Below are 24,335 nucleotides of genomic sequence, written 5' to 3' on the forward strand. Positions count from 1 at the left end.
ACATTATAGAAACACACTCCAGTTTTGCAACTGATACACAGCAAGTAAACGGCATCACTCTGCAACCGGATTTCCAGCCTGGTTCGCGTGGCTGAGGGAAATTTATCAATAGAGGTGTATAGCATCTGGGGACCAGACATGTGTGCGCCCTCTTTTGTTGCCATGTATGGAGTTTTTCGGTACAAAATAAAAATTGTGGAATACAAAAAGTGGGAGAATCACAAAACACACTAGATTTTTAATCAAATTGCTTCTACAAGCTGAAACTGTCTTCCAAAGAATAAGTGCAATTGTTCAATTGTGATTTCACAGCATTTCTGTTAAGATTTGCTCAATTTGTGTTGGTAACTTTTTGCCGTCCTTCGTTAGAAAAATGCACTGAGTTGCATTTGATGTGAGATATGGGACAGAGAGACCCCCACCCCGCCTTTGTGGTGGTCATTGTTATACTGGTATCTCAGGAATTCTTTTCAGACAACTGGGGGAAGTGTTAGGTAACAATAGCTTAGAATGTGTACAGGGATTGGACTTGTGGGGGTTATCCCTATGTCCAATATATTGCCAGGTATATTGCACAAAAGCCTCCATATATCTCCCCGTTGCACCCTTTGTCACAATAACAACATAAACTACTGAATTTTCTGTTGCTCAAACTATGTATGTGTGAATTTTCATCTAGTTCCAAGATGGGTGCCACGAGATGACAGAAAAATCAAGTGCGTTTCACGGCCTATCCGCTTATACATTGTAACTCAGAACTACACAAACACGTTTTAATCCACGCAACTGCAGTTGTGCCTCCAAGTGAGAGCACTTGGAAATGAGGATGACACAATTCAGAGACAAACCTCATTCTGGGCATCCAGTTGGCAGCCAGCCTCGATCAGAAGCTTGGTTCCTTCTGAGTTCCTTCCTTCGGCTGATGCAAAAAGTGGAGTAGCTCCATCCTATAAACCAACACAAAGAGAACATATAGCATGAGAGATTCCATGAGGCCGACAGTGCCTCCCTTGAATGCAGCATTCAGATGGGAAGTGTTTTCCAAGTTCACTAAAGATACAGTCCATCGTCTGCAATTATTCATGACGTTCCTTTGAAGAAGTACATTACCCCAAATTTTAAGAAGGGTGCTTGAGAACGAATGTGGTGAAGTTCCAGCTCAGTATATGCCGAGTATTCTGAGAAAAACATATTTCATGTTTTGATTTCAAATCAAAAGTTGCTGAGTCATTCAGGGCCTCAGAGTGGGACACATTCTCATATCATGTCACACACTGAACAAATGAATAACAGTCACCATGTCCTAACCTAACATACCTAGTGTGGACTTGTGAACAAAAGATGTCCACACATTGCAGGAAAGGAAGACATTCTGTGGACTTACTCATGTCCTCAGGACATTTACCTTTCTCTGAAAAAGAAGTTTAGGGGCATTTTGGGGCTGGAGTCATCTGTTATAAAAGGAAGAGGAATAGTCAAGGAAACCTTGTACAAAAAGCCAGCTGAATATCGTGTTCCGAATTCAAGAAGAACAAGTATTTTCACCGAGTTTTTTAACTGCACGAAAGAAAGGAATGTCCACACAAGGTATGTAAGGTAAGTGATGCAGTGTGCAAGAGTGTCATGTAAACACTTAAACATGCCTTTGATTACAATTTTCCCTTGAAACGTGAAAAATACATCTCTGCAGAGCGAATTTTTTCCATTTTTCTATGCTTCTTCCAGCCTCTTTTTACCCAAGAGGGCAATTTGAAAAGCCTTCCAAATTTAGAAGTCCCACTGTTGAGTTTTTATTACGTGGACTATATCAAAAACAGACAGATGACTCCAAAGCACAAGAGTCCTGCAGCTGATGTCATGTTGAACCATGCCTAACCCTTGTGCCACAAATGTTTGGTGTGTCTGCACAACATATTGTACTTACTTTCAAGTTCATTTAAAGTTGCTTAGCTGCGCCATGATTTAATAATGTTAAATCTCTTGGATGACGGCACTGACAGCTTTTATGACACCTGTTACTCTCCAATATAGCAAGTCAGGAAACAGTTGATACTATTTTGACAAATTTGTTATTTTTTTTTACCAGAGCCGGAAGAGAAAATATCACAGTTCTGTAATAGCCAAACAAGTTTTTCATTGCCTTCTAAAATAAAGTTGCATATTTCTCACAAAAGACTTGTTAAGTTCAGCGATCATGAGCCTCAATTAAGCATGATGAGCTAGTCAAATTGTTCCTATTCTCTTAACACCACCGAAAATGGCTGCATACATAATGCCACAATTTGTTGCGCATATAGCAGACTTTAATACACTGTGCACTAGTTCTGTGAAATTGTTCCTAATTTGCTGCACAGAAATAAAGTGGCATTAGCCACATTAGGCCACGGCATAAAGTTTCCGGGAATCAACTGCTGATTTCCATGTCAGATTCTGGTGCCATCCTTTTGGAATCCGACAAACAGCTGCACTAGCCTTATCAGAGTTGCGCCAACTACCCCTAAGCTCCAATGCAACACCCTTTTTTTACGGAAATGACCATCGGTGCCCACTGGTTGCGAGTGGCAATGGCTGACCCAATCAAAGGCAGTGCTTTCAAAAGCCTGTACCAACGTGATGGGAGTCTAGAACTCACCTCGGTCCGAGCGTTGATATCGGCTCCTGCCTCAAGAAGCAGCTTCAAGCATTCCACATTTTCGTTAGCTGCACTGAAGACTGGCGTAATTCCATTCTGAAGACAACAACCAAAACCACACGAAGTCATGTTTCAGCGTACTGCAGACAATGAGGCACTGTTTCCGACTATTCCTGAAACACGTCCCCATAAAAGACTAAGCAGAGGCACTTACTACGGAGATAACTGAAAGACTGACCATGCAGGACAGGAAAATTCCTTAAAAAACACGTCCCAATAATAGACTAAGCAGAGGCACTTACTACGGAGATAACTGAAAGACTGACCATGCAGGACAGGAAAATTCCTTAAAAAACATGTCCCCATAATAGACTAAGCAGAGGCACTTACTATGGGGATAACTGAAAGACTGACCATGCAGGACAGGAAAATTCCTTAAAAACATGTCCCCATAATAGACTAAGCAGAGGCACTTACTATGGGGATAACTGAAAGACTGACCATGCAGGACAGGAAAATTCCTTAAAAACACGTCCCCATTATAGACTAAGTAGAGGGACTTACTACGGAGATAACTGAACGGCTGACCATGGAGGACAGGAAAATTCCTTAAAAACACATCCCCATAATAGACTAAGCAGAGGCACTTACTATGGAGATAACTGAAAGACTGACCATGCAGGACAGGAAAATTCTTTAAACAAAATTTGCCATCTCAGCCTTGGTTTGGTCGCATGATCAACGAAGAGCAGCATTTTTGAGTACCTACTTCGTGTAGATTTAAGAAAAATCTGTTGACCGTTGGGCCTTTGCAAATGAATCATATGGACAAGAAATGTAGACTACTCGACCAAAATAGCGACAGAGAGCAAAGCTCACAAATGTGGCTCTTTGCCTTGAGGGATGCGGTTGCTAGGTTACAAAGTGTATCATCTTGTTCACTTGCAGAACCTACATATCATAACTGAGGAAAACGTACCGTTGCTCTAACTTCGATGTCAACACCTTTAGCCAAGAAAACCTTCATGGCATCAGGATGCTTACTTGCTGCCATGTGAAATGGAGTATAACCAATCTGTGAAGTGAATATTGTCCACGTTAACAATCGGTGTGTCCAGTCACATCTTGCAAGTTACGCCCACACAACAAGCGTGACCAGTCACCAATACCAAAAGCTAAGGTACTGGTGGTCACAAATATCACTTTCCGGATAGTCTGACTAGTTGTGATGCAGTGACTAGTAGGACTGTTTCCACTAGTGGGCAGAACACACAGGCTCGCAACTATCCACCCCATGCCAACAACTATGCAGTTGAACACCTAGTCCCTGCAGGGAAATGAGGTGGCGCAGTAATAGTGTCGTACACTGTAGCACATAACGGCTATGTACTCTGTACATTTGTGTGGTTAAGTTTGCTCAACAGCTCATACACTAGGCATGCAAAATGGCCGCCGACCAAAAACGAGGAAATTCCAATCTCTACAAGACTTAGTATTGTTTTTTTCAATTTTCAGCGGCATGAGTGTGAAGTGAAAAATGAGGAAATCAGCTGATCCAAGGACAAGTTGCATGCCTGCTCCACACAGAAAACTGCTGGTACATATGTGCACTTCCATTTGGTCACAACTGGTCTGATCCAGCCACAACTAAAAAGACAACGACTTACTTCCCCTTACAAAATACCCTCCATGCTTGAAGGTTACACTTTATCAATGGGGCCATGTACTTATGCTTTTAAGGTTTGGAATTGCATATGCATGTTTATAAAATAAACAGTGTTTGTGTTGAATGTGCACACTGAGATCGAATCTTCTTTACTAGTCCTAAATTTTATTTTGCACACCACTGTTTGATGGGTAATTCTTCTTCCTTCAAAAGGCTGATTTGCAGAATAGCGCCATGCCCAGTTCTAATTCATTCCAAAGAATCACAGAATCCTTTGCTGTTTCTTATCATGTTTGATGGATACATGTTTGTTTTCAAATGGTAGCAAGTACGCACAGCACAAAGGGACTGAATGTTTTATTTGCCACAAGCTACCATGACGTACATGTAGTTTCACAAAACAGTGGTTGTTATCCCCGACAGTCCTCAGTCCTCCAACAGGTGAAGGATTGAGGACGCTAAGGTCATCTCTTCCATCAAAGAAGGTTAAATTTGAAATCTCTAACTCGTGTGAATGTGACTGATCATCCAGGATGTCTTCGCCCTTCTCGACAAAAGTTGTTGCCAATCACATCACAGAAAACAATCAAGGTTTCCTTCCCCTGATTCAGGAAACTTCTGCCTGATGCTGGAGTAGTGGGCAAATTAAAACCTGATCACAAACTGATAACGGGGACCATTTTTGGCCACAATTACAAGGGGTCACGTTTGGAGTCACTTTCACTGAATGACGCAGCTCACCCGATTTCTTGAGAGGACGTCTGCTCCTTTATCAATCAGTAACGCAATGGCTTTTGTGCTGTTCATCTTGGCTGCAGCATTTAACGGGCTTTCATCCAACTGAAATTGAACAATCACGACATTCTGAAAAACAGAGGCAACTGTTCTCCCCACAGAACCATTCCAAAAAACACTTAATCTCACTTTGAATAGGCCATTCCATAGACCCATCTCATACTGCAAACTACCGGTATGGGTGGCCAAAGTCAACAGAAATATCAGCCTCAGTTGGTGTCTGGTTTTACTTTAAATGTACAGTACCCCATTACTTGTAACGACCATATTTCATTTAGTGCTTAGTAATTATGTGTGCGTTTGGTGCTGTAATGTCTTTGAGCGATTTTCTAACATTTAAACTGACGTAATTTTTTTTCTGTACTGACTGGTTGACCAAAACACAATTGGAATGCGAAAGAGTAAATCTTATATCAATACACAATAAAATTCTTGGGACTATTACATCTAAAAGGCAACCTGTTCTCAGTGAGATGAACAGTCTACATGGAACACAAAGGATACCATAATTTCATGATGGAAAACTCTGCTAATATGCAAGTAAATCCTCTGTCAATACAATTACCTTGTTGGTGATTTCCAGGCTAGCCCCTTTGTCCAAGAGATGTTGGATTGCCTTGATGTTATCTCCAACTGCTGCCATAGTCATGGGCACATTACCATCCTGGGCATTAACAAAACCAAGTCTGGTGACTAATTAATCAACCATAATAAAACAGAACAAAAAAAGGGTCCTTAATCAAGACAGCAAACAAGAATCATCTGTGGACTGCTGCAGTGACTAAATCTATGGGCTCTGTGCAGAAGTACCCCCTCACTGGTGACAAGGAGAAAGGCTGTGCTGACAAGTGAATGCTACATACTGCTATCAATGCGATAAGGTCCAGCTTATCCAATGAAAGAGTTGGGGCCTTCAAAGACACCATGGTGTGCCATACAACTCTTACACCCACACCAACAACCGTAATAACAAAAGATTCCACAAAGTTATGAGTAACTCACAACAAACTCAAATACATCATCTTGACTAAACTGGACCCAAACATCAGAGGGCACTGTTGATACTTACATCATCAGTGCAGTCATGCTTAGCCCCTGCATCCAGCAGTATCTTGCACACTGCTTCATTTAAATAAGCTGCATGGTGTAATGCAGTTTTACCTGTCTGTAAAACAAAAATGTCAACAGATAATTCAATCTGGAAAACTAATTCTGGATTATCGCTCTTGAAAATAGTTCTAGATCATTCAGAGGTCACAAACATTCTAGCCCCTTGGTGGCACCCCCACCCCCAGCTGAACAACCATATCCCAAGGGCTGGTTCCATATAGGCAACAAGAATAGTTTGTCAAACTATCCTCGCACCACAGCTGGTGCGCGCATGAATTTCCATCTTGACCACCTATGCCAAAGGCATAATGGTTTCAATGGGACATGCAACTTGACAACAGTAACAAGTTGTTCACCTTGGATGCGATGTCAATGCGAGCTCCAGCATCAAGCAGCAATTTACAGGAATCTACATCATGCCTGGCAGCCGTGTGCAATGCCGTCAGTCCATCCTGGAGAGAGAATTAATGGGGGAAAGACTTCAACAGACTTTTTGGTTTTGTGTTAGCAATATTGGGACAAACATGACTGTGGTGAAAGAGTTAAGTCCTTGAATAACATGTCAGAAGCATGTCTGATAAGTAATGAGCAGGCATCGTACATATAGGTATGGCAGTGCCTGATGTCTATGCATAGAGCAAGACACCTTTGCTCGAGGTGTCATGTACATGTATGTAGTGAAATCATAAGGAGGCAAGCCTTCAAAATTGGCTTAAGACATTCAGACTTACCTTTCTCCTCCCTACCTGTGACATCTGCGTTCCCAGGTTGTACCTCTTGCTCACATATAACCCTTCATGAATTTAAGCATTTTTAAGGCAAATCTACCTGACACTTCCTCTACTGATTTAGATTCTGACCACACTTGTCGACTACACCGCGCTCCTTAATGTCACAGTCAGAAACATTCCACCACTTCTCAACAGTCTTTTCCACCTTTTCCCATTCAGGGACACTAATTCAGATGTTTTTTCCCAACATTATAGAAACACACTCCAGTTTTGCAACTGATACACAGCAAGTAAACGGCATCACTCTGCAACCGGATTTCCAGCCTGGTTCGCGTGGCTGAGGGAAATTTATCAATAGAGGTGTATAGCATCTGGGGACCAGACATGTGTGCGCCCTCTTTTGTTAAAAAGTTGCCATGTATGGAGTTTTTCGGTACAAAATAAAAATTGTGGAATACAAAAAGTGGGAAAATCACAAAACATTTGATTTTTAATCAAATTGCTTCTACAAGCTGAAACTGTCTTCCAAAGAATAAGTGCAATTGTTCAATTGTGATTTCACAGCATTTCTGTTAAGATTTGCTCAATTTGTGTTGGTAACTTTTTGCCGTCCTTCGTTAGAAAAATGCACTGAGTTGCATTTGATGTGAGATATGGGACAGAGAGACCCCCACCCCGCCTTTGTGGTGCTCATTGTTATACTGGTATCTCAGGAATTCTTTTCAGACAACTGGGGGAAGTGTTAGGTAACAATAGCTTAGAATGTGTACAGGGATTGGACTTGTGGGGGTTACCCCTATGTCCAATATATTGCCAGGTATATTGCACAAAAGCCTCCATATATCTCCCCGTTGCACCCTTTGTCACAATAACAACATAAACTACTGAATTTTCTGTTGTTCAAACTATGTATGTGTGAATTTTCATCTAGTTCCAAGATGGGTGCCACGAGATGACAGAAAAATCAAGTGCGTTTCACGGCCTATCCGCTTATACATTGTAACTCAGAACTACACAAACACGTTTTAATCCACGCAACTGCAGTTGTGCCTCCAAGTGAGAGCACTTGGAAATGAGGATGACACAATTCAGAGACAAACCTCATCCTGGGCATCCAGTTGGCAGCCAGCCTCGATCAGAAGCTTGGTTCCTTCTGACTTCCTTCCTTCGGCTGATACAAAAAGTGGAGTAGATCCATCCTATAAACCAACACAAAGAGAACATATAGCATGAGAGATTCCATGAGGCCGACAGTGCCTCCCTTGAATGCAGCATTCAGATGGGAAGTGTTTTTCAAGTTCACTAAAGATACAGTCCATCGTCTGCAATTATTCATGACGTTCCTTTGAAGAAATACATTACCCCAAATTTTAAGAAGGGTGCTTGAGAACGAATGTGGTCAAGTTCCAGCTCAGTATATGCTGAGTATTCTGAGAAAAACATATTTCATGTTTTAATTTCAAATCAAAAGTTGCTGAGTCATTCAGGGCCTCAGAGTGGGACACATTCTCATATCATGTCACACACTGAACAAATGAATAACAGTCACCATGTCCTAACCTAACATACCTAGTGTGGACTTGTGAACAAAAGATGTCCACACATTGCAGGAAAGGAAGACATTCTGTGGACTTACTCATGTCCTCAGGACATTTACCTTTCTCTGAAAAAGAAGTTTAGGGGCATTTTGGGGCTGGAGTCATCTGTTATAAAAGGAAGAGGAATAGTCAAGGAAACCTTGTACAAAAAGCCAGCTGAATATCGTGTTCCGAATTCAAGAAGAACAAGTATTTTCACCAAGTTTTTTAACTGCACGAAAGAAAGGAATGTCCACACAAGGTATGTAAGGTAAGTGATGCAATGTGCAAGAGTGTCATGTAAACACTTAAACATGCCTTTGATTACAATTTTCCCTTGAAACGTGAAAAATACATCTCTGCAGAGCGAATTTTTTCCATTTTTCTATGCTTCTTCCAGCCTCTTTTTACCCAAGAGGGCAATTTGAAAAGCCTTCCAAACTTAGAAGTCCCACTGTTGAGTTTTTATTACGTGGACTATATCAAAAACAGACAGATGACTCCAAAGCACAAGAGTCCTGCAGCTGATGTCATGTTGAACCATGCCTAACCCTTGTGCCACAAATGTTTGGTGTGTCTGCACAACATATTGTACTTACTTTCAAGTTCATTTAAAGTTGCTTAGCTGCGCCATGATTTAATAATGTTAAATCTCTTGGATGACGGCACTAACAGCTTTTATGACACCTGTTACTCTCCAATATAGCAAGTCAGGAAACAGTTGTTACTATTTTGACAAATTTGTTATTTTTTTTACCAGAGCCGGAAGAGAAAATATCACAGTTCTGTAATAGCCAAACAAGTTTTTCATTGCCTTCTAAAATAAAGTTGCATATTTCTCACAAAAGACTTGTTAAGTTCAGCGATCATGAGCCTCAATTAAGCATGTTACTCTCCAATATAGCAAGTCAGGAAACAGTTGTTACTATTTTGACAAATTTGTTATTTTTTTTACCAGAGCCGGAAGAGAAAATATCACAGTTCTGTAATAGCCAAACAAGTTTTTCATTGCCTTCTAAAATAAAGTTGCATATTTCTCACAAAAGACTTGTTAAGTTCAGCGATCATGAGCCTCAATTAAGCATGATGAGCTAGTCAAATTGTTCCTATTCTCTTAACACCACCGAAAATGGCTGCATACATAATGCCACAATTTGTTGCGCATATAGCAGACTTTAATACACTGTGCACTAGTTCTGCGAAATTGTTCCTAATTTGCTGCACAGAAATAAAGTGGCATTAGCCACATTAGGCCACGGCATAAAGTTTCCGGGAATCAACTGCTGATTTCCATGTCAGATTCTGGTGCCATCCTTTTGGAATCCGACAAACAGCTGCACTAGCCTTATCAGAGTTGCGCCAACTACCCCTAAGCTCCAATGCAACACCCTTTTTTTACGGAAATGACCATCGGTGCCCACTGGTTGCGAGTGGCAATGGCTGACCCAATCAAAGGCAGTGCTTTCAAAAGCCTGTACCAACGTGATGGGAGTCTAGAACTCACCTCGATCCGAGCGTTGATATCGGCTCCTGCCTCAAGAAGCAGCTTCAAGCATTCCACATTTTCCTTAGCTGCACTGAAGACTGGCGTAATTCCATTCTGAAGACAACAACCAAAACCACACGAAGTCATGTTTCAGCGTACTGCAGACAATGAGGCACTGTTTCCTACTATTCCTGAAACACGTCCCCATAAAAGACTAAGCAGAGGCACTTACTACGGAGATAACTGAAAGACTGACCATGCAGGACAGGAAAATTCCTTAAAAAACATGTCCCAATAATAGACTAAGCAGAGGCACTTACTACGGAGATAACTGAAAGACTGACCATGCAGGACAGGAAAATTCTTTAAAAAACACATCCCATTATAGACTAAGCAGAGGCACTTACTACGGAGATAACTGAAAGACTGACCATGCAGGACAGGAAAATTCCTTAAAAAACATGTCCCCATAATAGACTAAGCAGAGGCACTTTCTACGGAGATAACTGAACGGCTGACCATGAAGGACAGGAAAATTCCTTAAAAAACACGTCCCAATAATAGACTAAGCAGAGGCACTTACTACGGAGATAACTGAAAGACTGACCATGCAGGACAGGAAAATTCCTTAAAAACACTTCCCCATAATAGACTAAGTAGAGGGACTTACTACGGAGATAACTGAACAGCTGACCATGGAGGACAGGAAAATTCCTTAAAAACACGTCCCCATAATAGACTAAGCAGAGGCACTTACTATGGAGATAACTGAAAGACTGACCATGCAGGACAGGAAAATTCTTTAAAGCTTACAGCATGTTCATTCTCTATTACAAAAAGCACAACAAAATTTGCCATCTCAGCCTTGGTTTGGTCGCATGATCAACGAAGAGCAGCATTTTTGAGTACCTACTTCATGTAGATTTAAGAAAAATCTGTTGACCATTTGGCCTTTGCAAATGAATCATATGGACAAGATATGTAGACTACTCGACCAAAATAGCGACAGAGAGCAAAGCTCACAAATGTGGCTCTTTGCCTTGAGGGATGCGGTTGCTAGGTTACAAAGTGTATCATCTTGTTCACTTGCAGAACCTACATATCATAACTGAGGAAAACGTACCGTTGCTCTAACTTCGATGTCAACACCTTTAGCCAAGAAAACCTTCGTGGCATCAGGATGCTTACTTGCTGCCATGTGAAATGGAGTATAACCAATCTGTGAAGTGAATATTGTCCACGTTAACAATCGGTGTGTCCAGTCACATCTTGCAAGTTACGCCCACACAACAAGCGTGACCAGTCACCAATACCAAAAGCTAAGGTACTGGTGGTCCCAAATATCATTTTCCAGATAGTCCGACTAGTTGTGATGCAGTGACTAGTAGGACTGTTTCCACTAGTGGGCGCAACACACAGGCTCGCAACTATCCACCCCATGCCAACAACTATGCAGTGGAACACCTAGTCCCTGCAGGGAAATGAGGTGGCGCAGTAATAGTGTCGTACACTGTAGCACATAACGGCTATGTACTCTGTACATTTGTATGGTTAAGTTTGCTCAACAGCTCATACACTAGGCATGCAAAATGGCCGCCGACCAAAAACGAGGAAATTCCAATCTCTACAAGACTTAGTATTGTTTTTTTCAATTTTCAGCGGCATGAGTGTGAAGTGAAAAATGAGGAAATCAGCTGATCCAAGGACAAGTTGCATGCCTGCTCCACACAGAAAACTGCTGGTACATATGTGCACTTCCATTTGGTCACAACTGGTCTGATCCAGCCACAACTAAAAAGACCACGACTTACTTCCCCTTACAAAATACCCTCCATGCTTGAAGGTTACACTTTATCAATGGGGCCATGTACTTATGCTTTTAAGGTTTGGAATTGCATATGCATGTTTATAAAATAAACAGTGTTTGTGTTGAATGTGCACACTGAGATCGAATCTTCTTTACTAGTCCTAAATTTTATTTTGCACACCACTGTTTGATGGGTAATTCTTCTTCCTTCAAAAGGCTGATTTGCAGAATAGCGCGATGCCCAGTTCTGATTCATTCCAAAGAAACACAGAATCCTTTGCTGTTTCTTATCATGTTTGATGGATACATGTTTGTTTTCAAATGGTAGCAAGTACGCACAGCACAAAGGGACTGAATGTTTTATTTGCCACAAGCTACCATGACGTACATGTAGTTTCACAAAACAGTGGTTATTATCCCCGACAGTCCTCAGTCCTCCAACAGGTGAAGGATTGAGGACGCTAAGGTCATCTCTTCCATCAAAGAAGGTTAAATTTGAAATCTCTAACTCGTGTGAATGTGACTGATCATCCAGGATGTCTTCGCCCTTCTCGACAAAAGTTGTTGCCAATCACATCACAGAAAACAATCAAGGTTTCCTTCCCCTGATTCAGGAAACTTCTGCCTGATGCTGGAGTAGTGGGCAAATTAAAACCTGATCACAAACTGATAACGGGGACCATTTTTGGCCACAATTACAAGGGGTCACGTTTGGAGTCACTTTCACTGAATGACGCAGCTCACCCGATTTCTTGAGAGGACGTCTGCTCCTTTATCAATCAGTAACGCAATGGCTTTTGTGCTGTTCATCCCGGCTGCAGCATTTAACGGGCTTTCATCCGACTGAAATTGAACAATCACGACATTCTGAAAAACAGAGGCAACTGTTCTCCCCACAGAACCATTCAAAAAAACACTTAATCTCACTTTGAATAGGCCATTCCATAGACCCATCTCATACTGCAAACTACCGGTATGGGTGGCCAAAGTCGGCAGAAATATCAGCCTCAGTTGGTGTCTGGTTTTACTTTAAATGTACAGTAGCCCATTACTTGTAACGACCATATTTCATTCAGTGCTTAGTAATTATGTGTGCGTTTGGTGCTGTAATGTCTTTGAGCGATTTTCTAACATTTAAACTGACGTAATTTTTTTTCTGTACTGACTGGTTGACCAAAACACAATTGGAATGCGAAAGAGTAAATCTTATATCAATACACAATAAAATTCTTGGGACTATTATATCTAAAAGGCAACCTGTTCTCAGTGAGATGAACAGTCTACATGGAACACAAAGGATACCATAATTTCATGATGGAAAACTCTGCTAATATGCAAATAAATCCTCTGTCAATACAATTACCTTGTTGGTGATTTCCAGGCTAGCCCCTTTGTCCAAGAGATGTTGGATTGCCTTGATGTTATCTCCAACTGCTGCCATAGTCATGGGCACATTACCCTCCTGGGCATTAACAAAACCAAGCCTGGTGACTAATTAATCAACCATAATAAAACAGAACAAAAAAAGGGTCCTTAATCAAGACAGCAAACAAGAATCATCTGTGGACTGCTGCAGCGACTAAATCTATGGGCTCTGTGCAGAAGTACCCCCTCACTGGTGACAAGGAGAAAGGCTGTGCTGACAAGTGAATGCTACATACTGCTATCAATGCGATAAGGTCCAGCTTATCCAATGAAAGAGTTGGGGCCTTCAAAGACACCATGGTGTGCCATACAACTCTTACACCCACACCAACAACCGTAATAACAAAAGATTCCACAAAGTTATGAGTAACTCACAACAAACTCAAATACATCATCTTGACTAAACTGGACCCAAACATCAGAGGGCACTGTTGATACTTACATCATCAGTGCAGTCATGCTTAGCCCCTGCATCCAGCAGTATCTTGCACACTGCTTCATTTAAATAAGCTGCATGGTGTAATGCAGTTTTACCTGTCTGTAAAACAAAAATGTCAACAGATAATTCAATCTGGAAAACTAATTCTGGATTATCGCTCTTGAAAATAGTTCTAGATCATTCAGAGGTCACAAACATTCTAGCCCCTTGGTGGCACCCCCACCCCCAGCTGAACAACCATATCCCAAGGGCTGGTTCCATATAGGCAACAAGAATAGTTTGTCAAACTATCCTCGCACCACAGCTGGTGCGCGCATGAATTTCCATCTTGACCACCTATGCCAAAGGCATAATGGTTTCAATGGGACATGCAACTTGACAACAGTAACAAGTTGTTCACCTTGGATGCGATGTCAATGCGAGCTCCAGCATCAAGCAGCAATTTACAGGAATCTACATCATGCCTGGCAGCCGTGTGCAATGCCGTCAGTCCATCCTGGAGAGAGAATTAATGGGGGAAAGACTTCAACTGACTTTTTGGTTTTGTGTTAGCAATATTGGGACAAACATGACTGTGGTGAAAGAGTTAAGTCCTTGAATAACATGTCAGAAGCATGTCTGATAAGTAATGAGCAGGCATCGTACATATAGGTATGGCAGTGCCTGATGTCTATGCATAGAGCAAGACACCTTTGCTCGAGGTGTCATGTACATGTATGTAGTGAAATCATAAGGAGGCAAGCCTTCAAAATTGGCTTAAGACATTCAGACTTACCTTTCTCCTCCCTACCTGTGACATCTGCGTTCCCAGGTTGTACCTCTCGCTCACATTTAACTCTTCATGAATTTAAGCATTTTTAAGGCAAATCTACCTGACACTTCCTCTACTGATTTAGATTCTGACCACACTTGTCGACTACACCGCGCTCCTTAATGTCACAGTCAGAAACATTCCACCACTTCTCAACAGTCTTTTCCAACTTTTCCCATTCAGGGACACTAATTCAGATTTTTTTCCACCAACGTTATAGAAACACACTCCAGTTTTGCAACTGATACACAGCAAGTAAACGGCATCACTCTGCAACCGGATTTCCAGCCTGGTTCGCGTGGCTGAAGGAAATTTATCAATAGAGGTGTATAGCATCTGGGGACCAGACATGTGTGCGCCCTCTTTTGTTGAAAAGTTGCCATGTATGGAGTTTTTTCGGTACAAAATAAAAATTGTGGAATACAAAAAATGGGAAAATCACAAAACACACTAGATTTTTAATCAAATTGCTTCTACAAGCTGAAATTGTCTTCCAAAGAAGAAGTGAAATTGTTCAATTGTGATTTCACAGCATATCTGTTCAGATTTGCTCAATTTATGTTCGTAACTTTTTGCCGTCCTTCGTTAGAAAAATGCACTGAGTTGCATTTGATGTGAGATATGGGACAGAGAGACCCCCATCCCGCCTTTGTGGTGCTCATTGTTATACTGGTATCTCAGGAATTCTTTTCAGACAACTGGGGGAAGTGTTAGGTAACAATAGCTTAGAATGTGTACAGGGATTGGACTTGTGGGGGTTACCCCTATGTCCAATATCTTGCCGAGTGTGTTGCACGAAAGCCTCCATATATCTCCCCGTTGCACCCTTTGTCACAATAACAACATAAACTACTGAATTTTCTGTTGTTCAAACTATGTATGTGTGAATTTTCATCTAGTTCCAAGATGGGTGCCACGAGATGACAGAAAAATCAAGTGCGTTTCACGGCCTATCCGCTTATACATTGTAACTCAGAACTACACAAACACGTTTCAATCCACGCAACTGCAGTTGTGCCTCCAAGTGAGAGCACTTGGAAATGAGGATGACACAATTCAGAGACAAACCTCATCCTGGGCATCCACTTGGCAGCCAGCCTCGATGAGAAGCTTGGTTCCTTCTGAGTTCCTTCCTTCGGCTGATGCAAAAAGTGGAGTCGATCCATCCTATAAACCAACACAAAGAGAACATATAGCATGAGAGATTCCATGAGGCCGACAGTGCCTCCCTAGAATGCAGCATTCAGATGGGAAGTGTTTTCCAAGTTCACTAAAGATACAGTCCATCGTCTGCAATTATTCATGACGTTCCTTTGAAGAAATACATTACCCCAAATTTTAAGAAGGGTGCTTGAGAACGAATGTGGTGAAGTTCCAACTCAGTATATGCTGAGTATTCTGAGAAAAACATATTTCATGTTTTGATTTCAAATCAAAAGTTGCTGAGTCATTCAGGGCCTCAGAGTGGGACACATTCTCATATCATGTCACACACTGAACAAATGAATAACAGTCACCATATCCTAACCTTACATACCTAGTGTGGACTTGTGAACAAAAGATGTCCACACATTGCAGGAAAGGAAGACATTCTGTGGACTTACTCATGTCCTCAGGACATTTACCTTTCTCTGAAAAAGAAGTTTAGGGGCATTTTGGGGCTGGAGTCATCTGTTATAAAAGGAAGAGGAATAGTCAAGGAAACCTTGTACAAAAAGCCAGCTGAATATCGTGTTCCTAATTCAAGAAGAACAAGTATTTTCACCAAGTTTTTTAACTGCACGAAAGAAAGGAATGTCCACACAAGGTATGTAAGGTAAGTGATGCAGTGTGCAAGAGTGTCATGTAAACACTTAAACATGCCTTTGATTACAATTTTCCCTTGAAACGTGAAAAATACATCTCTGCAGAGCGAATTTTTTCCATTTTTCTATGCTTCTTCCAGCCTCTTTTTACCCAAGAGGGCAATTTGAAAAGCCTTCCAAATTTAGAAGTCCCACTGTTGAGTTTTTATTACGTGGACTATATCAAAAACAGACAGATGACTCCAAAGCACAAGAGTCCTGCAGCTGATGTCATGTTGAACCATGCCTAACCCTTGTGCAACAAATGTTTGGTGTGTCTGCACAACATTTGTACTTACTTTCAATTTCATTTAAAGTTGCTTAGCTGCGCCATGATTTAATAATGTTAAATCTCTTGGATAACGGCACTAACAGCTTTTATGACGCCTGTTACTCTCCAATATAGCAAGTCAGGAAACAGTTGTTACTATTTTGACAAATTTGTTATTTTTTTTTACCAGAGCCGGAAGAGAAAATATCACAGTTCTGTAATAGCCAAACAAGTTTTTCATTGCCTTCTAAAATAAAGTTGCATATTTCTCACAAAAGACTTGTTAAGTTCAGCGATCATGAGCCTCAATTAAGCATGATGAGCTAGTCAAATTGTTCCTATTTTCTTAACACCACCGAAAATGGCTGCATACATAATGCCACAATTTGTTGCGCATATAGCAGACTTTAATACACTGTGCACTAGTTCTGCAAAATTGTTCCTAATTTGCTGCACAGAAATAAAGTGGCATTAGCCACATTAGGCCACGGCATAAAGTTTCGGGGAATCAACTGCTGATTTCCATGTCAGATTCTGGTGCCATCCTTTTGGAATCCGACAAACAGCTGCACTAGCCTTATCAGAGTTGCGCCAACTACCCCTAAGCTCCAATGCAACACCCTTTTTTTACGGAAATGACCATCGGTGCCTACTGGTTGCGAGTGGCAATGGCTGACCCAATCAAAGGCAGTGCTTTCAAAAGCCTGTACCAACGTGATGGGAGTCTAGAACTCACCTCGATCCGAGCGTTGATATCGGCTCCTGCCTCAAGAAGCAGCTTCAAGCATTCCACATTTTCCTTAGCTGCACTGAAGACTGGCGTAATTCCATTCTGAAGACAACAACCAAAACCACAGGAAGTCATGTTTCAGCGTACTGCAGACAATGAGGCACTGTTTCCTACTATTCCTGAAACACGTCCCCATAAAAGACTAAGCAGAGGCACTTACTACAGAGATAACTGAAAGACTGACCATGCAGGACAGGAAAATTCCTTAAAAAACACGTCCCAATAATAGACTAAGCAGAGGCACTTACTGCGGAGATAACTGAAAGACTGACCATGCAGGACAGGAAAATTCTTTAAAAAACACATCCCATTATAGACTAAGCAGAGGCACTTACTACGGAGATAACTGAAAGACTGACCATGCAGGACAGGAAAATTCCTTAAAAAACACGTCCCAATAATAGACTAAGCAGAGGCACTTACTGCGGAGATAACTGAAAGACTGACCATGCAGGACAGGAAAATTCTTTAAAAAACACATCCCATTATAGACTAAGCAGAGGCACTTACTACGGAGATAACTGAAAGACTGACCATGCAGGACAGGAAAATTCCTTAAAAACACGTCCCCATAATAGACTAAGTAGAGGGACTTACTACGGAGATAACTGAACAGCTGACCATGGAGGACAGGAAAATTCCTTAAAAACACGTCCCCATAATAGACTAAGCAGAGGCACTTACTATGGAGATAACTGAAAGACTGACCATGCAGGACAGGAAAATTCTTTAAAGCTTACAGCATGTTCATTCTCTATTACAAAAAGCACAACAAAATTTGCCATCTCAGCCTTGGTTTGGTCGCATGATCAACGAAGAGCAGCATTTTTGAGTACCTACTTCATGTAGATTTAAGAAAAATCTGTTGACCGTTTGGCCTTTGCAAATGAATCATATGGACAAGAAAAGTAGACTACTCAACCAAAATAGCGACAGAGAGCAAAGCTCACAAATGTGGCTCTTTGCCTTGAGGGATGCGGTTGCTAGGTTACAAAGTGTATCATCTTGTTCACTTGCAGAACCTACATATCATAACTGAGGAAAACGTACCGTTGCTCTAACTTCGATGTCAACACCTTTAGCCAAGAAAACCTTCGTGGCATCAGGATGCTTACTTGCTGCCATGTGAAATGGAGTATAACCAATCTGTGAAGTGAATATTGTCCACGTTAACAATCGGTGTGTCCAGTCACATCTTGCAAGTTACGCCCACACAACAAGCGTGACCAGTCACCAATACCAAAAGCTAAGGTACTGGTGGTCACAAATATCATTTTCCAGATAGTCTGACTAGTTGTGATGCAGTGACTAGTCGGACTGTTTCCACTAGTGGGCAAAACACACAGGCTCGCAACTATCCACCCCATGCCAACAACTATGCAGTTGAACACCTAGTCCCTGCAGGGAAATGAGGTGGCGCAGTAATAGTGTCGTACACTGTAGCACATAACGGCTATGTACTCTGTACATTTGTATGGTTAAGTTTGCTCAACAGCTCATACACTAGGCATGCAAAATGGCCGCCGACCAAAAACGAGGAAATTCCAATCTCTACAAGACTTAGTATTGTTTTTTTCAATTTTCAGCGGCATGAGTGTGAAGTGAAAAATGAGGAAATCAGCTGATCCAAGGACAAGTTGCATGCCTGCTCCACACAGAAAACTGCTGGTACATATGTGCACTTCCATTTGGTCACAACTGGTCTGATCCAGCCACAACTAAAAAGACCACGACTTACTTCCCCTTACAAAATACCCTCCATGCTTGAAGGTTACACTTTATCAATGGGGCAATGTACTTAAGCTTTTAAGGTTTGGAATTGCATATGCATGTTTATAAAATAAACAGTGTTTGTGTTGAATGTGCACACTGAGATCGAATCTTCTTTACTAGTCCTAAATTTTATTTTGCACACCACTGTTTGATGGGTAATTCTTCTTCCTTCAAAAGGCTGATTTGCAGAATAGCGCGATGCCCAGTTCTGATTCATTCCAAAGAATCACAGAATCCTTTGCTGTTTCTTATCATGTTTGATGGATACATGTTTGTTTTCAAATGGTAGCAAGTACGCACAGCACAAAGGGACTGAATGTTTTATTTGCCACAAGCTGCCATGACGTACATGTAGTTTCACAAAACAGTGGTTATTATCCCCGACAGTCCTCAGTCCTTCAACAGGTGAAGGATTGAGGACGCTAAGGTCATCTCTTCCATCAAAGAAGGTTAAATTTGAAATCTCTAACTCGTGTGAATGTGACTGATCATCCAGGATGTCTTCGCCCTTCTCGACAAAAGTTGTTGCCAATCACATCACAGAAAACAATCAAGGTTTCCTTCCCCTGATTCAGGAAACTTCTGCCTGATGCTGGAGTAGTGGACAAATTAAAACCTGATCACAAACTGATAACGGGGACCATTTTTGGCCACAATTACAAGGGGTCACGTTTGGAGTCACTTTCACTGAATGACGCAGCTCACCCGATTTCTTGAGAGGACGTCTGCTCCTTTATCAATCAGTAACGCAATGGCTTTTGTGCTGTTCATCCTGGCTGCAGCATTTAACGGGCTTTCATCCAACTGAAATTGAACAATCACGACATTCTGAAAAACAGAGGCAACTGTTCTCCCCACAGAACCATTCCAAAAAACACTTAATCTCACTTTGAATAGGCCATTCCATAGACCCATCTCATACTGCAAACTACCGGTATGGGTGGCCAAAGTCGGCAGAAATATCAGCCTCAGTTGGTGTCTGGTTTTACTTTAAATGTACAGTAGCCCATTACTTGTAACGACCATATTTCATTTAGTGCTTAGTAATTATGTGTGCGTTTGGTGCTGTAATGTCTTTGAGCGATTTTCTAACATTTAAACTGACGTAATTTTTTTTCTGTACTGACTGGTTGACCAAAACACAATTGGAATGCGAAAGAGTAAATCTTATATCAATACACAATAAAATTCTTGGGACTATTATATCTAAAAGGCAACCTGTTCTCAGTGAGATGAACAGTCTACATTGAACACAAAGGATACCATAATTTCATGATGGAAAACTCTGCTAATATGCAAGTAAATCCTCTGTAAATACAATTACCTTGTTGGTGATTTCCAGGCTAGCCCCTTTGTCCAAGAGATGTTGGATTGCCTTGATGTTATCTCCAACTGCTGCCATAGTCATGGGCACATTACCCTCCTGGGCATTAACAAAACCAAGCCTGGTGACTAATTAATCAACCATAATAAAACAGAACAAAAAAAGGGTCCTTAATCAAGACAGCAAACAAGAATCATCTGTGGACTGCTGCAGTGACTAAATCTATGGGCTCTGTGCAGAAGTACCCCCTCACTGGTGACAAGGAGAAAGGCTGTGCTGACAAGTGAATGCTACATACTGCTATCAATGATATAAGGTCCAGCTTATCCAATGAAAGAGTTGGGGGCCTTCAAAGACACCATGGTGTGCCATACAACTCTTACACCCACACCAACAACCGTAATAACAAAAGATTCCACAAAGTTATGAGTAACTCACAACAAACTCAAATACATCATCTTGACTAAACTGGACCCAAACATCAGAGGGCGCTGTTGATACTTACATCATCAGTGCAGTCATGCTTAGCCCCTGCATCCAGCAGTATCTTGCACACTGCTTCATTTAACTCAGCCGCAATATGTAATGCAGTTTTACCTGTCTATAAAACAAAATTATCAACAGATAATTCAATCTGGAAAACTAATTCCGGATTATCGCTCTTGAAAATAGTTCTAGATCATTCAGAAGTCACAAACATTCCAGCCCCTTGGTGGCACCTCCACTTTTTCCTCTGTATCTCAACTTCTTTCCCTTTGGTCACTTCCTTTCATCGATAGCTGTATGCCATCTACCTTCAAGTCATGTCTCCTATGCCACGAGGCAATATGTAAAAGCCTTCATGTTGTAACTTTTGTACAGCAAGCTTATTCAATGCAGGCACTTCACAATAGTACACCTCCAAGAGACTGCAATGCGTTGGCCAATCACAGTGCGTAAAAACTGTCGACGCAATGCATGTTTTGGAAAGGGTCGACAGATTTCGCACACTGTGATTGGTCAATGCATTGCAAAGTCTTGAAGATGAATTATTTTGAATTGGTCATATTTGACAAGAAGTTTGTAGCAGTTTACTGACTCTCAAAATTAAGACCAGTTTTGGCCCTATTTCCCATGACTTAGAGATGGATTTTGTGCCAGGACGTGAACATTTCATCCAAGCAAGCTGGTGAGTGTTTTTTTTGGGGGGGGGCACAAGCCCCAAGGTCCCAAGGATCACACCCTACTCACTAATTGCTCTGAAGAAATGACAACCGTAATTATCAACTATTTGCTGTAATTTTCATACCTGATCTTTGATCTCCATGTCTGCTCCCGCCTGCAGCAATGCCTGACATACGCTGGGGTCATCATCCTCGTCAGAGACCTCATGCAGAGGAGAGCATCCAGTTGACTACAAGATGACAGAGAAAAAAAGACGGATTACAGTTGTTTCTCACTCAACTGCTTGTTTCTAATTGCCAACTTAAATCCCTTCCTCCAGGAATTGTGTATCATTCATCTGACTGCATCTCACCCGTACACATTTGCCGAATGTCAGAATTTTTCTCTCTCAAAATAACTTCCAAACTTGTCAGGGTTTCTTCATCGGCCTATTAAGATGAAAACATTTTGGGGAGAAACATATTTTGCTATTTTTCTTTCAAACATATTTTATATTGGCAAATAATACCACTGCTTGTCATATCCCTACATTTACCGACACCGTTTCAACTGGTGTCAGCTTTATAAAAGGGAAAAACCACTAGCACAGTTAAGGCTGCCCTTGTTGATTAGTACAAATTGTAACAATTTTATTTCCTATGGATTCAATAGAAACCTTCAAGAATCAACAAATCTACTGGTAGTAATGACAGGATTTTACACTTGGGAGTTTGAGCAAAGCAACAGAAATTCAGTCCTCAGTAAAGTGAAGCTGTCATCATCCGTGGCAAGTGAGTAACACTGGGGGAAATTTGCACCACCTTTGTGAGTGGCATGCCAATAGATGAGCCACGTATTAGTCACAGATGCACTGCAAAACGTTACCTAAGGTAAAGCAATAAATAATTGCCTGTGTGAATTTATCATGACAGAAATATATGAATACATTCATTCTGTGGCCAACCTGCATAAAAATATTTCAAATTCTGCATGCACAATTCTGGTTGGGTGTGTCATACTCACATTGAACTGTACATTGACATCTGCACCAGCATCTATGAGCACCTGACAACACTGTGGAGCCTTGGATGCAGCGATCAGAATGGCCGTCTCTGCCTCCTCGCTCTAGTAAGACAGAGATGAAGAGGCCTGCATGACTTATGCTTACAGGCCAAGTAACTGGTAACCAACACATTACATCAGTCAGTGAGTTCAACTGACAACCATGCGAGAACCATTGGTTGATTTTGCCTGGTACCCTGTGTGAAAGTTACTGGGGAATATTGCCCTGCAGTTGAAATACGGTCATCGCTCGAACTCTCTCCAGTGTTAACCTTGCTGAATGGGCCTATTAAGTACCTGGAGCTCATCACAGCTCTTTAGTGATTATTAATTCTGTGTAGGTCTAGTATATGGGAGCTTTTTAATCTGGGATTCATAGCAACTTTTCACCATTATGCTTCAGTCAGTTTTATCAAATTCAGTTTTATTAACAAAGTACCCAATGCTGAAACCCTTAAGCCAAATGTTGTACAGTGGTGTTTTCCCCACCTCTTTGACCTAGGTCTGGTTCCCGTTTGCATTTGGTTACAAGTCCGACGACATGGGTTTTAACTAGAACACTCTTCTGGGGTTTCCTCTCTTCTCTAAAAACTACCACCGCTTCTCTCTGCCTCATCATTACTGGTGTCTTTCGGTTCATGTAAACTACAGAACCTAGGATGCAGTTTGAGAAACCCTTTGTTTCATTACCAAAGATGCTCAATAATAACTAAATTGAACTCACCAGGCGTTTTGCATTGACATCTGCCCCAGCATCAAGCAAACATTTACAGGCCTCTGGGCTATGCTGAGCTGCATAGTGAAGAGGTTGCCTCCCTCCCTAGAAGACAAACAAGAGAAATAATTACCCATCGGCTAAAGGTTTAGAGTGAAACACATAGTAAGTTAGATTTCGCATGGTTAAAGCTACCAGACTATCAATATCAAAGAATTCAGGGTGTTACCATGACAACTTACATGCAAGCTTTGTGTTCAAATGCCATGCAAAGACAGTTACTGATTTACATTTGAAATCTGCTAGCTCCGGGTCCATTTGAGAAAAAGAGAACCAATTGTTGGACAAAAATTACTTAGTGAAGTTTCAAAATAGTGACCCCATCGTTCCATAAGATATTAAAGAGGCAGATTTCAAGATAACAACTTTCCTCTTTAGTTGACCTTGATCTAATTTCAGATACATTTACTTCAAAGACGTCATCTCTCACAACTGACAAGACCGACTAAATTGTCTGAAAATTGTTATCACCCAGTCGCCTCGTGTTTGTAACTGATCAAAACACATCCCATCTTGTTTACATTATAGCAGTTTTAGCCTTGGTTTGATAATAATGAAAAGGCTTGGGAACAGCGGCGTAGCGAGCGGGGGGGGGTTGTTGCATCCTCCCAATAATTTTTTTCAGTCGGCAAATTAAAGGGTCAGTCGGCAAATGAAACTGAAATTGACGTCATGAATTATTGACGTACATCGACCAGTTGGCCACCAGCGTTTCCCTAAAGCTGCCTGAAGCTGTTATTGTTATTGTTTTATTTACCGACAGGTCGTGGCCAATAGGTCAAATAGTATGTGAGTTTACAAAATTAATAAAGACATTCACTTGATTTTAAAGCCATTAAAGGTAAACACTTAAACAGAAAATAAATATAGACAC

The 24,335-nt window shown here is 41.3% G+C and overlaps 1 protein-coding gene across 11 annotated transcripts in view; it reads right to left on the reverse strand.

Annotated features, from left to right (window-relative positions):
* Positions 1–24,335, reverse strand: part of LOC110981780 (uncharacterized) — a 42,410-nt gene that overhangs the window by 6,269 nt on the left and 11,806 nt on the right. For 8 of the 11 annotated variants that reach the window (XM_087139000.1, XM_087138999.1, XM_087138994.1 and 5 more), the window contains 23 exons: positions 23,411–23,506; positions 22,648–22,749; positions 21,770–21,874; positions 20,987–21,082; positions 20,482–20,580; positions 19,863–19,961; positions 18,435–18,530; positions 17,331–17,426; positions 15,548–15,646; positions 14,069–14,164; positions 13,672–13,767; positions 13,168–13,266; positions 12,549–12,647; positions 11,121–11,216; positions 10,016–10,111; positions 8,035–8,133; positions 6,560–6,655; positions 6,163–6,258; positions 5,659–5,757; positions 5,040–5,138; positions 3,612–3,707; positions 2,633–2,728; positions 849–947 (listed from right to left, as the gene is read on the reverse strand). In XM_087139000.1, coding sequence (XP_086995126.1) covers positions 849–947; positions 2,633–2,728; positions 3,612–3,707; positions 5,040–5,138; positions 5,659–5,757; positions 6,163–6,258; positions 6,560–6,655; positions 8,035–8,133; positions 10,016–10,111; positions 11,121–11,216; positions 12,549–12,647; positions 13,168–13,266; positions 13,672–13,767; positions 14,069–14,164; positions 15,548–15,646; positions 17,331–17,426; positions 18,435–18,530; positions 19,863–19,961; positions 20,482–20,580; positions 20,987–21,082; positions 21,770–21,874; positions 22,648–22,749; positions 23,411–23,506 — 2,250 coding nt within the window. The remainder of the gene's footprint in view (positions 1–848; positions 948–2,632; positions 2,729–3,611; positions 3,708–5,039; positions 5,139–5,658; positions 5,758–6,162; positions 6,259–6,559; positions 6,656–8,034; positions 8,134–10,015; positions 10,112–11,120; positions 11,217–12,548; positions 12,648–13,167; positions 13,267–13,671; positions 13,768–14,068; positions 14,165–15,547; positions 15,647–17,330; positions 17,427–18,434; positions 18,531–19,862; positions 19,962–20,481; positions 20,581–20,986; positions 21,083–21,769; positions 21,875–22,647; positions 22,750–23,410; positions 23,507–24,335) is intronic. The other 3 variants (XM_087139003.1, XM_087139004.1, XM_087139002.1) reach the window with 3 other exon arrangements.

Source organism: Acanthaster planci, linkage group LG07, assembly GCF_054643075.1.
Source record: "Acanthaster planci isolate LZ-2023a linkage group LG07, COTS_SCS, whole genome shotgun sequence".
Lineage (NCBI taxonomy): Eukaryota > Metazoa > Echinodermata > Asteroidea > Valvatida > Acanthasteridae > Acanthaster > Acanthaster planci.